Here is a 13,841-nt window from a genome sequence, read left to right on the forward strand (position 1 = left end):
ACACCCAGGACTGATCTCCTTCAGAATGGACTGGTTGGATCTCCTTGCAGTCCAAGGGACTCTCAAGAGTCTTCTCCAACACCACAGTTCAAAAGCATCAATTCTTCAGTGCTCAGCTTTCTTCACAGTCCAACTCTCACATCCATACGTGACCACTGGAAAAACCATAGCCTTGACTAGACGGACCTTTGTTGGCAAAGTAATGTCTCAATTTCTTCAAAACAATTATTTTCTGTTTTCTGTTCAGTTTTGTGGCTGCTTGTTGGTGTGGGATTGTTGGGATTAGGACTACGGCATAAAACCTATGAGAAGAAATTGGGCAAAGGGGTAAGTAATTAAAAGTTTTGATATAGAATTTTAAATGATGCCTATGTATATGCATGCATTTGTACACTTCACTATTATGATTGAACCCTAGGCCTGGGTCTGAGGACGTCAGGACTCTGGATTCCACATTCTTAACCTTTAGGTTGGGCTTCCCCATTGGCTGAGTGGTAAAGAATCCTCCTGCAATGCAGGAGACAAGTATTCGATCCCTGGGTTGGGAAGATCCTCTGGAGAAGGAAATGACAATGCACTCCAGTATTCTTGCCTGGATAATCCCATGGACAGAGGAGCCTGGTGGTTATAATCCATGGAGTCACAAAGAGTTGGACACAACTGAGCGACTAATCAACAACAAAAACAGCAACAGCAAACCGTTAGATCACAGGCTGATAACATAGTGGAACTAATTTATGAAGTTAGGTTCCTGGGACAGGATAGACCCATATATTAGACTTAAACTCATCATGATTTGTTATATAAAGTTATTGTTGTCATTCAATGACTTAACATATCCAAACTATGAATAAAAAACTATTTTATAGTGGGCTTCTTTGTAGTGTTTGGTACATATTTCTGAAGGCAACATATATGATTCTTTGAGAAAAATCTTAAAGCTAATTCTAGATTTTGTGGATTATGCTCGGTATTGATGGGTCATGGAAGTTTTCTGTCTCTTCCTTTCCTCTCTTGTCTATAGTTTGATGTTTTATTGTCCTTTACTCTTATAGGCAGATGGGCAGAAGCAAGAGTAAGTCATTGCAATGTGATGCTTTCCATCTGCTCTGATTAAAAGTTTGATATGTTTCATAATGCAGTTAGAACTATAGTTTGGCAGAAACAGCATTTGAGGGTTAACTTTGAATTTTAGCAATCTGAGTTATCAGGCAAATTTTCCCATTAATTAAAAAGCTATAGTGAGGATGAAGCACATGCTCTTTTATTTAGCTTTGTAAGTCCAGCATCTCACAGAGTACTTGGTACATACTCAGAACTCAGTAACTATTCCTTAAAAAGTAAATAGTTCATTACATGGTCTCTTTCTTTTGCCCTTCAATTGTTAATTTTATTATTGTAACAAGATGTCAATTAGAAGAAGATCCCCCATGTCAGCAAAGGGTTCTTTTAAAAAGGAATCATTTCATTTAGATTTAATACCTTTTTTTTTATTAGTTCATTCATTGATTAATTCATGTGATACATGAATGTTATTTGATAAATGCTTATTGAATGTCTCTTGTGTGCCTGCTATCGGGGATATGAGGTAAACTAGTTGGACAAGATTCCTGCCATCATGGTAATGTAAACTCATGGAGTTTACATTCTAATTAGGGAGAGAGACGGTCTTCAGAGGAAGGAGTAAATAAAGACTATCACTTTAGATCAGGTGGCTCTGAAGCATGTAAGATGATGGAGTAGAGAGTAACTGGTCTGGGTGGTTAGACAAGGCTGCTCTGAGGACGTGACGTTTGAGTTGAGATAAGAGAGCTAGGAGTAATGGATTCAGGTAGAAGGAACACAAGTAAAGAATGGAAAGGAAACAGACTTGAAGTGTTTGAAGGGCATCAGAGTGGGCAGTGTGGCTGAATCTTGGCGAGCAAAGGGAAGCGTGGCAGGAGATGAGGATGGGGACACAAGTGAGATCACATCATAGGGCCTATGGAGCACAGGAAGGAATTCTGATGTTAGTTTTTTTTGCAGTGGAAGCCACCTGAATATTTCAAGCATTCGCACAAAGAGATATGATATGATATGATATATATGTATATGTGTTGTGTGTGTGTATGTGTACTAAGTCAATTCAGTTGTGTCAGACTCTTTGTGACCCTATAGACTATAGTCCACCAGGCTCCCATGTCCATCGGATTCTCCTGGCAAGAATGCTGGAGTATTGCCGTGCCCACCTCCAGGGAATCTTCCTGACCCAGCATCTCTTACATCTCCTGCATTGGTAGGCAGGTTTCTTTACCACTGGCACCACCTTGGAAGCCTATATTTATCAATTTGGCTGCTTTGTAAAGAATGGATTGACGGATTGTAGAGTGGAAGCAGGGAGATAGGTTATGAGGCTTTTTCTGGTGTCCAGGAGAAAGGCCCTGGAATTTTGGATGGGTGCCATGGTACTGGAATTGGAGAGGAGTGGATAGACTTAGAATATATTTTGAAAGTAGAGCTGATAGGATTTGCTGATGGATTAGATGTAGATGGATAAAGGGAAGGGAAGAATAGAGGATGACTTCTACGCTTTTGGCTTGAGCAACTGGATGGAGTGTGGCAACATTTACTGGCATGGGAATAATGAAGGAATAACAGGTTTTGGAGTGATGAAAGCCAGAGTGAATCATAGGTATGTAGTGATGTGAAAAAGTATAACTTTTTATGAATGTAATCATGCCTCTGGAAGTCTCTGCTGATGGTTCCATTCTCTTTATAGGACATTGCTAAATGGAGTCCTCTTTCCTGTATAGACATGAGAGGCCTGCTGTGGCACACCGAGCTGCTTAGAAGTGGTAGCCCTCCTCTGCCAAGAGGCAGCATTCACTCTTCTCTCAACCTGAATTTTTATGTTCCACTTTGTTTCTCTCAGTTGTGATAGTATAGTTGGTCTAATCTGGCCATACTTTTTCATGGGATCCATGCTGTTGGTCAGCTGGAGTTAGTTTGAAATAGTTGGGGTTGGGTACCGCATTCTTTGACTGGGCCCATGGACTCAAAAGAGGAATTTTCAGAGGGTGCTGTGCTCCTGAACCTCAGCCTTGCCAGTGTGGAATTGGCAGGCAACTCTGCAAAAATGGTAAAGGACTCTGTGTATCCTTCTGTGACCCCTTTCTTCTCTAATACAAGGGTAACCCCAACCCTAAATCATTCATTAGAGCTGAGTCGTACTACAGCATATGTATGATCTTTTTTTTTTTCATTCATTTTCTTATTTTTCCTACTGAAACAACAGCCAGGTTGTTTCTAATTTTTTTCTGCTATAAATATCTCTTTCCCAACATTCCTCCTAACTTCCAAGCCTAACCTAGAAACTCACAAATTTATTATGATAATCAGTTCAGTTCAGTTCAGTTCAGTCACTCAGTTGTGTCCAGTTCTTTGTGACCCCATGAATCGCAGCACGCCATGCCTCCCTGTCCATCACCAACTCCCGGAGTCAATCCAAACTCATGTCCATCGAGTCAGTGATGCCATCCAGCCATCTCATCCTCTGTCGTCCCCTTCTCCTCCTGCCCCCAATCCCTCCCAGCATCAGAGTCTTTTCCAATGAGTCAACTCTTCACATGAGGTGGCCAAAGTACTGGAGTTTCAGCTTCAACATCCGTCCTTCCAATGAACACCCAAGACTGATCTCCCTTAGGATGGACTGGTTGGATCTCCTTGTAGTCCAAGGGACTCTCAAGAGTCTTCTCCAACACCACAGTTCAAAAGCATCAATTCTTTGGTGCTCAGCTTTCTTCAACAGTCCAACTCTCACATCCATACATGACCACTGGAAAAACCATAGCCTTGACTAGACAGACCTTTGTTGGCAAAGGAATGTCTCTGCTTTTTAATATGCTATCTAGGTTGGTCATAACTTTCCTTCCAAGGAGTAAACACCTTTTAATTTCATGGCTGCAGTCACCATCTGCAGTGATTTTGGAGCCCCCCAAAATAAAGTCTGACACTGTTTCCACTGTTTCCCCAGCTACTTCTCATGAAGTGATGGGACCAGATGCCATCTTAGTTTTCTGAATGTTGAGCTTTAAGCCAGCTTTTGCACTCTCCTCTTTCACTTTCATCAAGAGGCTTTTTAGCTCCTCTTTACTTTTTCCCATAAGGGTGGTGTCATCTGCATGTCTGAGGTTATTGATATTTCTCCTGGCAATCTTGATTCCAGCTTATGCTTCTTCCAGCCCAGTGTTCCTCGTGATGTATTCTGCATATAAGTTAAATAAGCAGGGTGACAATATACAGCCTTGATGTACTCCTTTTCCTATTTGGAACCAGTCTTTTGTTCCATGTCCAGTTCTAACTGTTGCTTCCTGACCTGCATATAGGTTTCTCAAGAGGCAGGTCAGGTGGTCTGATATTCCCATCTCTTTCAGAATTTTCCACAGTTTATTGTGATCCACACAGTCAAAGGCTTTGGCATAGTCAATAAAGCAGAAGTAGATGTTTTTCTGGAACTCTCTTGCTTTTTCGATGATCCAACGGATGCTGGCAATTTGATCTCTGGTTCCTCTGCCTTTCCTAAAACCAGCTTGAATACCTGCAAGTTCATGGTTCATGTATTGCTGAGCCTGGTTTGGAGAATTTTGAGCATTACTTTACTATCGTGTGAGATGAGTGCAATTGTGCGGTAGTTTGAGCATTCTTTGGCATTGCCTTTCTTTTGGATTGGAATGAAAACTGACCTTTTCCAGTCCTGTGGCCACTGCTGAGTTTTCCAAATTTGCTGGTATATTGAGTGCAGCACTTTCACAGCATCATCTTTCAGGATTTGAAATACAAACTAGCAAATATCTCCTTATGATTATGCATTGCGTGTTAGTCGCTCAGTCGTGTCCAACTCTTTGCAACCTCACAGACTATAGCCCTCCAGCTCCTCTGTTCATGGAATTCTCCAGGCAAGAATACTGGAGTGGGTAGCCATTCCCTTCTCCAGAGGATCTTCCCAACTTAGGGATCGAACACAGGTCTCCTACATTGCAGGTGGATTCTTTACCATCTGAGCCACCAGGGAAGCCTTGATTATGCATTAGCTGTGGGGAAATGCTGGAAAATTCCTTTCCTGAAAAATGAATTTTGGTAGAGAGAGGTGGAAAAGTGGTTCACTGAAACTGCCATTGTTCAGTGTTCCTAAATTATCATTAAAACAATTCCTCAGGCACCAGCCACAGAGGTCTCTGCTGCCATCTGGCCTTTCAGGTTTGGCTTTGACAATGACGGATGGTCTAGTCTAGAAAGATCAGCTCAACTGCTCAATCAAACGGGTAAGTTGTACTGAAATTAATTTCAGGCTTTGAGAAACTATTATTGTTACTTTCATTTTGTGCAAGATCATAAGTAATCGGAGGAGGATTTGCTGGGTCTTAGACTAATCTCTTAAAAAGGCTTTACTTTGATGGGTGGCTACCACCAGGTAGGATGGGAGGATGAAGCTTCTGTAACCACATCTGTGTTTGCTTGAAAGCAATTAGTGATTCTGGGACAAGGTCTCATTCCGGGTGTCTGCAGGAGAGTCTTGTCATGCCTTTGCTCTTGGAAATGCCCCTGCTGGGGGCTCCTGTCCCTTGGTAAGCTGCTGCTGAGGACCAGAAAACCGTCAGATTAAAAGGCAAAATGGGGTGCAGTGATGCTTATTTGCAAAGCAAATTGCTGTCAAGAGACTGAGGGCCAGTTTTACTTGTTTTCATTCCCTGAGGCGCTCATCTTTGGATGTTGCTGCTAAGTCGCTTTAGTCCTGTCTTTAGTTGCTTTAGATTCTGTGCGACCCCATAGACGGCAGCTCACCAGGCTCCATGGTCCCTGGGATTCTCCAGGCAAGAACACTGGAGTGGGTTGCCATTTCCTTCTCCAATGCATGAAAGTGAAAAGTGAAAGTGAAGTCGCTCAGTCGTGTCCGACTCTTGGCGACCCCATAGGCTGCAGTCTACCAGGCTTCTCCACCCATGGAATTTTCCAGGCAAGCATACTAGAGTGGGTTGCCATTGCCTTCTCCGATCTTTGGATGAAGCCTCCTTTAAAATATATGGGTGTTTGGCTCTTAGATCAACTAGAGGTCTCTTGCGTGGAGTTATTCCTAAAGATAAGCTTGTCTTCTGAGAAATAGCTGAGGGTTTGTATGATTCTAATGCCGTTAAGAAATTTATTGGGCCCTTAATCATTTAGTACTGATTACAGGCTTCTGCAGCACATCCAACCAGGCTATCTGAATCAATTCACCTCTGTGTCAGTACCATGGAAGTGTTTGCCCAGAATAAAACACTATTGTATACTATATTGTTTCCAAACATAAATTAGATATTTGAGAAAGGCATTAAGCATATTTGAAATTTTGGAAAAGATGTGAATATTTGAAAATTTAGCAAAGTTATGTTTTGATCTTTCCCCCCATTTCCACAAGGTGTCCCATGCATTCTAAATATGGTAAGTATGTTTTTAGCTCAGATTTGAGCCAGTTCACCTTAGTAACTCATTAGGAATTACTTGGTTTTTTGATCTATGACTAAAGGTTTGGGACTACAAGAATCAAGTTTTGATAACTGTTTTTACATTGCTGTGGTTAATCACCACGTCCATTTTTTCCCTGCTGAACAGGGGCAGATTTCATAACAATTTTGGAGAGTGATGCTTCTAAGCCCTATATTGGAAACAATGATTTGACCATGTGGTTAGGGGAGAAGTTGGGTTTCTACACCGACTTTGGTCCGAGTGCACGGGATCACACTTGGGGGTGAGTGTACCTTGAGAATGAATCCTGCACGTATAAAAGACTAGTCAGCATAAGCTTGGAGTGGACAGTTGATATTGTTATGCTTTATCCCTAGGAGTATGTCCCAGTGATGCTTCTTGGGGGATGAGGAGGTGCTGAAGATAGGCATATTCCATCATTGTTTCAGTAGCCTCTCTGTTGCTGGATATTTTCAGTTCTTCACTATTATAAACCATTCCACGTAGGAGCTGAGGTTACAGCACTAAACGTGTCTGCCCCACATGCTGTCCTCATGGAGCTTACATTCCCATGTGATGAGACAGAAAATAATCATGTACACACAGAAATATATAAGATAATTTGAGATAGTGGTGAGTGCTGTGTAGGAAAGGAGAGTGGCAGGGTAGGCAGGGCAGTGGGCGATGATGCTGAAGGCAGCGTGGTCAGGAGGGGTCTCTCTGCCCACCCCACGATGGGGAGGACTAGCACCAGCTGTGGGAGGAGCCAGTGTGGACTCGAGGCAGATCACGTGTGGTGTGCCTGAGCATGGGGGTTAGGGGGAACTAGTTAAAAAGGAGGTCAGGAGTAGGCCCTTGGTCTTATAGGGTCCATAAGCCATGCTTAGCACTGACTTAACTCAGTTTTGATGGAAAACCACTGGAGAATTTTAAACATGGAAGCGGTCTGATCTGGTATACATGTGTGGAAGATCATTCCAGCTGTTCCTAGAAGAACAGATTTTTGGGGGCAAGAGTGGGAGCAGGGAGACAGGTGATGAAGTAGAGGTGCTAACACAGGTGAGAAATGACGGTGGGAGCTGCGGAGATGGAGAAGAGGGCACACTCAGGAGCTCTTTCGGAGCAGAGCTGACACGAATTCCTGATTTGGGGGGTTTGTGTTTGATTTTTTTTTTTTTTTGGTCAAGCTTGTGAGATCTTAGTTCCCTGACTAGAGATCAAACCCAGACCTATAGCAGTGAGAGAACCATGTCCTAACGCTGGACCATCAGGGAATTCCCAGGGCTTCCTGGTAGTTTAGATGTCAGGAAGTGACAAGGACAGCACCTGGGTTTTTTACCTGAGTCCCTGATAGGAGATGATGCCATTTAATGGGACAGGAATGACCAGGTGAACAGCAGGATTGTGCTAAGTTCAAGATGCCCTGGGACAGTCAAGTGATGTCCAGTAGGCAGTTGTGGGCAGCTTGGAGGGCCGAGTTGGACAGCAGAAGCTGGGCAGGTGCATTCAGGATCATCACTGTAGAGATGGTTCTGTGAGAGAAACTTCACGAGGGGCCACACAGACTGTGTGTGAAGCTGGGGAAGAGAAGCCGGCTGAGGTCTGAGCTCTGGTCGCCCTTTCCATGTGTATTTCTCTGACTTAGAGTGAGGTGGGACATGTTTTCCTATCTTTATCGGACCATTTGTAATTTCTAATTTTGTGAATTGCTGCTCTGAGTCCTGGCTGGCAGGACTGTGCATTCCTATACGTGTTGATTAACGTTAGAATTGTTTATGCGGATCAGTTGCCAGAGGAATAATGCAAGTAAGATGGAGTGTGTCCATTTGTGTGGCCCTAATCCCGCCCTTTTCGTGTCTCCAGGGCACTTATGAGACAGAGTTGACAGTGTTGTGCCTGGTGGCACAGTGAGACATGCTGAATGGTCCTCTTGCAGTGACTCGTTCTACAGAAGGTCCCATCCATCTTCGCCATACTGTTGTTCTCAATGCCCCTCGTGAAATCCCTAAGAACACATATTCTTAGTTCTGTTGGCATGAGGTGGTGGGACCAATAGTGATGCACACGTTTCTTTCCATTCAAATGCAGGATTATGGTTTTGTCAAGATACCCAATTGTGAAATCGGAGCATCACCTTCTTCCGTCGCCAGAGGGCGAGATTGCACCAGCCATCACGCTGACTGTCAACGTTTCCAACAAACCGGTGGATTTTGTTGTGACCCACTTTGGCAATCACGAGTGGGTATCTTTGGTTTTTCTCGTAGTGCACAAATGCCAAAAAATATTATTAACACATTACATTGATTTCCATGCATTGACCATTCTTATTATTTTTTTTTTTTTAATTATTATTCTCAGAGTGGTTTTCTGGGTTTGTTTTTTGGGTTTTTGGGTTTTTTTTTGGTTTTAAAAATCAGGCATACAAGAAGTTCCCTGATGGCCTAATGATTAGGATTCCGGACTTTCACTTCTGGGGCGTGAGTTCAGTCCCTGGTCTGGGAACTGAGATCTCACAAGTTTGCACGGTGTGGCCAAAAAAAAGGAAAAAAAAAAAAAAAAATCAGGCACAGAAACGTTTGAGATGCCTGCAGTCCTTAACGGTGTACAAGACAGCGGTGATGGCCATGTTAGCCAGCAGTGTCTGAGCAGGCACTGTGCTAAGCGCACTGTTGTATTTAATCTACATATTGTATAACAGTACATAGTCCCGTTTAACAGAGAAACTAAACTGAGAGGTTAGATGACTTATCCAACCAGGGTCACACACGCAGGAATCAGGTAGACCTAACTCAGAGCCTGCAAGTGCTTGAAACCCATGGTAAACCAGACTACAGAAAGATGGAATTCCATTTTTCTAAGGATTACTCCAGTTGGAAGTACCAGAGGGATTTGAGGTACTAAAGGACATTCCTTTACCTGTCATGTCTCCAGTCAGATGAGAGGTAGGCAGAGGAATCTGGCAGGGAGATCAACGTCTCTTTTGATTCTGATAAACCTATTTGGACAACATGGCTTAAGTGTGCCCACATGGACCTGCTAATACATCCATCCCTCCAGTAATACATGATGCCAGCTCCCCCAAAGCAGCAGAACCGTGAGGCAAGGACAGAGTCCGCCCTGTCACACTCTCCCTTAGTGAAGAGAATAACACAAGAAAACTCCCTGTTGGCAAACTGGCAGGTTCCAAGAAGAGATAGGAAGGGTTTGAGACAAGCGTTCTTAGTTCATTCTTCCAAACTTGATTTATTAGAAAAATCCTCCCAAGAAGTAAAGGATGAGAGAGAGAGAGAGAGAAGCCAAGATGGTTTGCTAAGTTGGTTCCCCTCCAAGGAGACATGAGGAATGGGGAATGAGTTTTATCTACAAAGAATAACATTCACAACCAGTGGCTTAGCACTGAATAAATCACAAATAATGCCAACATTGTTATTAAAGCCAAGATAAAAGTATATAATTTATATTCTACCATACTGAACATCTGGAGAAGGAAATGGCAACTCCAGTATTATCGCCTGGAGAATCCCATGGACAGAGGAGCCTGGCAGGCTATAGTCCATGGGGTTGCAAACAGGCAGACACGACAGAGTGACTAACAACAATACTGAACATTCTTTAATAGTCACTGAAAACATACATGCGAAGTGCTTAGTGCTATAAAATATGGCAAATGGGCGTTGTCTATCTGCATGACACAAAAGGCCACAGAGCTTTACAGTGACACAGAGAACATTGGAAAACAACAAACAAAGGTAGCAGCCAGATTTGTTTTGTTTGGATGAAACTTACAGTACAGCAGAGGGCTACCCTGGTGGCTCAGTGCTAATGTAGGCGATGTGGGTTTGGTCCCTGGGTCAGGAATATCTCCTGGAGAAGGAAATGGCAAACCGTTACAGTGTTCTTGCCTGGGAAATTGCATGAACAAAGGAGCCTGGCAGGCTACAGTCCATGGGTCCCCAAAATATCAGACATGACTTAGCGACTAAAACAACAATAGTACAAAAAACCCGAATATTGTTGTATTGTAAGTTTCACCTAAACAAGATGAGCATGTCTGCTATCCTCACTTCCTATCGCCTTTCTTTTTCTCACAGTGTTATGTGCATCTGTGAAAGTACACTTGACTATTTTCTGAAATAAAGTCAGAGCATAAATAATATAAGCCAGCCATTCAAATGTGATTAATGGGGACTGTTTGCTAATTGGACTCTTGCTGGTCTTCTTAGAAATGAGAAGGTGTTTGGAGCATGGATGGTATAGACAGTCCATATCTCTGTAAAAAACTGTTTAAAGAAATGCCTTCTGTTTCTCCTAGCAATTTTCATGTCACAAGTATAGGCATTCAGCAATCACTCCACTGAGCTTAAATTGCAGTTGAATTGGGTTTATCTTTTGAAAAATAGGCATTTTTGTGTTTAAAGCTGGCAAGGTCTCAACCTAAGAAATAGTTGAACACACTCCTTCCCCTTTTCCCTTTGCTTTCCCCCCCGCTGTCTCCTTTAACTCCTTCTGACCTCCTCAGAAATGTGAAGAATAGACTTGAGACGGAAGAGAAAACGAAAAGACAGCCCTCAAATTGTTTGGAAAAGAGCACGGAAGAACTACCTTTTCTAACTCTATTAACCATCTATTTAAATCTCTGTAACTAACAACATACCTCTGCTTGCTAGCTTACTCTCGTGATTTAATAATGATGACAACAACAGAGGTAATGATAAGAACAAACATCTATTGCGGAGCTGTCACTTCAGGGAAGGAAGTGGTCTGGTTAAATGGCAAAGAACAGGAAACTCCAGAACCTGAAATCAGACAGTCTGGTCTGAATCCTAATTCAAGGTGTATCCGTCACCAAATTTGTTAACTACCGTAAGTCTCAGTTTTCTTTCTAAATTAGGAGCAATAATCCTACCTATTTCAGAGGATTCTTGTGGGAATGAAATAGGATATATTTATGAATAGTTTTATCATGAAAAGTATATGACTAGAGTCACTGCTCAGTTAATACTGGCCATTCTTATGAAACTAAATTGGACACCTCTAAATGTGTGGTACCTTGGGCAGCTTAAAAGATTATTTATCAAACACAAATCAAGCATCTGTCATGTCCCAAGCACAGTGCTCGGTGCAGTCTTTTCCCTTAGAGCCTTGGCTCTTGTCCATGCCCAAGTGACACGAGAAAGTTCACACTTCAAATAGTTTGTAAAGTCATCATTACATATTTCTGTTTGCCACTGTTTTCTATAACACTACATAAAATTTTTTATTCTGAATAAATATTTAAGGATTTCACTTTCTAGTGATTATGGCTTATAAACATGAAATCAGATTAATATTAAGAATGAATTACAAAATGCTTATGCATGTTATCAGCTGATTCAGTGGGATTTCTAAAATTACCGACTATACAAATGTCTTTACAACCAATTAACAGAAAACAGTGGCATTCCTTAATTATTTAGGTATACACCATAACTAAAATTGGTATTATTTTAGGTAATTAATTGAGTCACCACTTAATTATTGTGTGTTTTTCCCCCCCTATAACAGGCAGAAATGTACAAGGAAGAACAAATGTACAAACCCATACAGAACCTGTAGTCTGTAGTTATAGTTTTTGTTCTGTTGTAAGGTAAACTCAGTGAGTTATATTTCCCTTGTCTCTGAAAATCAGATAAAATCAGTTTTTTTCAGCCCACATTATAGGGCTATTGGGCTGATTATACATCAACAGATAAGGAAACATAAAACATGCATTCAGTCGCCCTCTGTTCCTCCCTCTCTCCTAGTCCCTCCTCCTTCTTCCTTTATACCTATATATACATACACATTTTAATTATCAGTGGATGAAATTTATCTCCTGAGAAAATGTAAAACCAAATTCATAGATTATTTTCTAGTAATATATTGCTAAAACATATTTGAATGAAAACTCTATCTGTGGAGCAGTAACTTTGGTAGGCTCTAGACTTGATTTGAATCCCGGCTGTGGGTGTGAAAGGAACAGAATTCATTGCAGACCTAATGAAGGGACTACTTACAAAGATGTTGGAAGGGTCAGGGTAACAGGTAAGAGATGCTAAGGTACTCAAACACTAGTTAACAGTGGAGAATCATTACGATACTTAGGGCTGAAGGGACAGAGAGATACTGTGTTCCCAGAGCCCTCTTTGATCTTGAATCAGAAAAGGGCCACCAGGCATGAAGAATGCAGCTCCTGGAGAAGAAATATCCCAACTTCTCTCTCTTCCTACCTGTTCATCTCCTGCTGGTGCCTTCACTTGGCCAGACCTCACTGGTAATCAGCAGACAAGGGAGCCCATGAGATGAAATCTGCTGGGATCAGCCTCCAGGGCATAGAGAAGAGTTGGCAATGGATCTGGGCAAAGATGTTCAACAAATGGTCATTCTTTTCACTCTTCTACTCCTTGAGACATCTTTTGATAGTGCTCAGCTGTCTGTGCATAAGAATGGATAAGTTTAGACCTGTCTTCTACTTCAGTGAGTTTTCTCCAATCTTCTCAGTCCTTGGTGATCTCTATCTTCCTTTCCCACTGCTGTTTCTTAACAGTGATGTATTAGCTGTCTCCTGCTTTCCAGGTGGCTCAGTGGTAAAGAATCTTCCTGCCAATGTAGGAGCCACAGGAGACATGGGGTCAATCCCTGGGTTGGGAAGATCCCCTGGATTCTTGCTGGGCTAATCCCATGGACAGAGCAGCCTGGCAGGCTATACAGTCCATGGAGTCGCAAAGAGTCGGACATGACTGAGCAACTGAGTGTGCACATTAGCTGTCTTACTCTCTAAATGCCTGTGTTGGTCTGCTGCCTGTTTGCGCTTGGATCCATTCCTGCTTCATCTCCCTTCCAGCTACAGATTGCTGGAAACCACATTTCCCATAGTCTGTTGCCTTCTGGCTTCTGAATAGGTTGAGCCAATGTAATGCACTAATGCAAGGCTGGAGGGTTGGAGGAGGGGAGGAGATAGAGTATTTCTCATTCCCTCTCTCTGCTTTCTTTGTTGTCTCTGGCAGCAGCTGAGTCTCCACTGTGGCTCCAACTCCTCCTTCAATGGTAGCAGATCCTTCTAAGTAGCCTTCTCCATAGTACCATTTCCCATCAGCTAGTACCAGCTTGGGGATTCTGGGAATATCATCTCTTCCTGTTGTCCCTCTGGCCCTCGAGGTGGTAGTCGTTTCTCACTCAACTCCAGTTGCCTCACTGAGTCCTATTTGGCTTCCTGTCACCTAGTAGCCAATCCCCTATATTAAATTCACTTTGTTTGAAATGCCTAGAGTGGTTTCACTTTTCCTCTCTGGATCATACCAACTGTGATGTCCCTATTTTTCCCCGGACTGATGATAACCCCC

General features: G+C 42.5%; 1 protein-coding gene across 3 annotated transcripts in view; it reads left to right on the forward strand.

The window, feature by feature from the left end:
* Positions 1 to 13,841, forward strand: part of CWH43 (cell wall biogenesis 43 C-terminal homolog (S. cerevisiae)) — a 52,369-nt gene that overhangs the window by 24,440 nt on the left and 14,088 nt on the right. For all 3 annotated transcript variants that reach the window (XM_010858911.1, XM_010858913.1, XM_010858912.1), the window contains 4 exons: positions 248 to 327; positions 5,195 to 5,300; positions 6,628 to 6,763; positions 8,569 to 8,718. In XM_010858911.1, coding sequence (XP_010857213.1) covers positions 248 to 327; positions 5,195 to 5,300; positions 6,628 to 6,763; positions 8,569 to 8,718 — 472 coding nt within the window. The remainder of the gene's footprint in view (positions 1 to 247; positions 328 to 5,194; positions 5,301 to 6,627; positions 6,764 to 8,568; positions 8,719 to 13,841) is intronic.

Source organism: Bison bison, unplaced genomic scaffold (assembly GCF_000754665.1).
Source record: "Bison bison bison isolate TAMUID 2011002044 unplaced genomic scaffold, Bison_UMD1.0 scf7180017864451, whole genome shotgun sequence".
Classification (NCBI taxonomy): domain Eukaryota; kingdom Metazoa; phylum Chordata; class Mammalia; order Artiodactyla; family Bovidae; genus Bison; species Bison bison.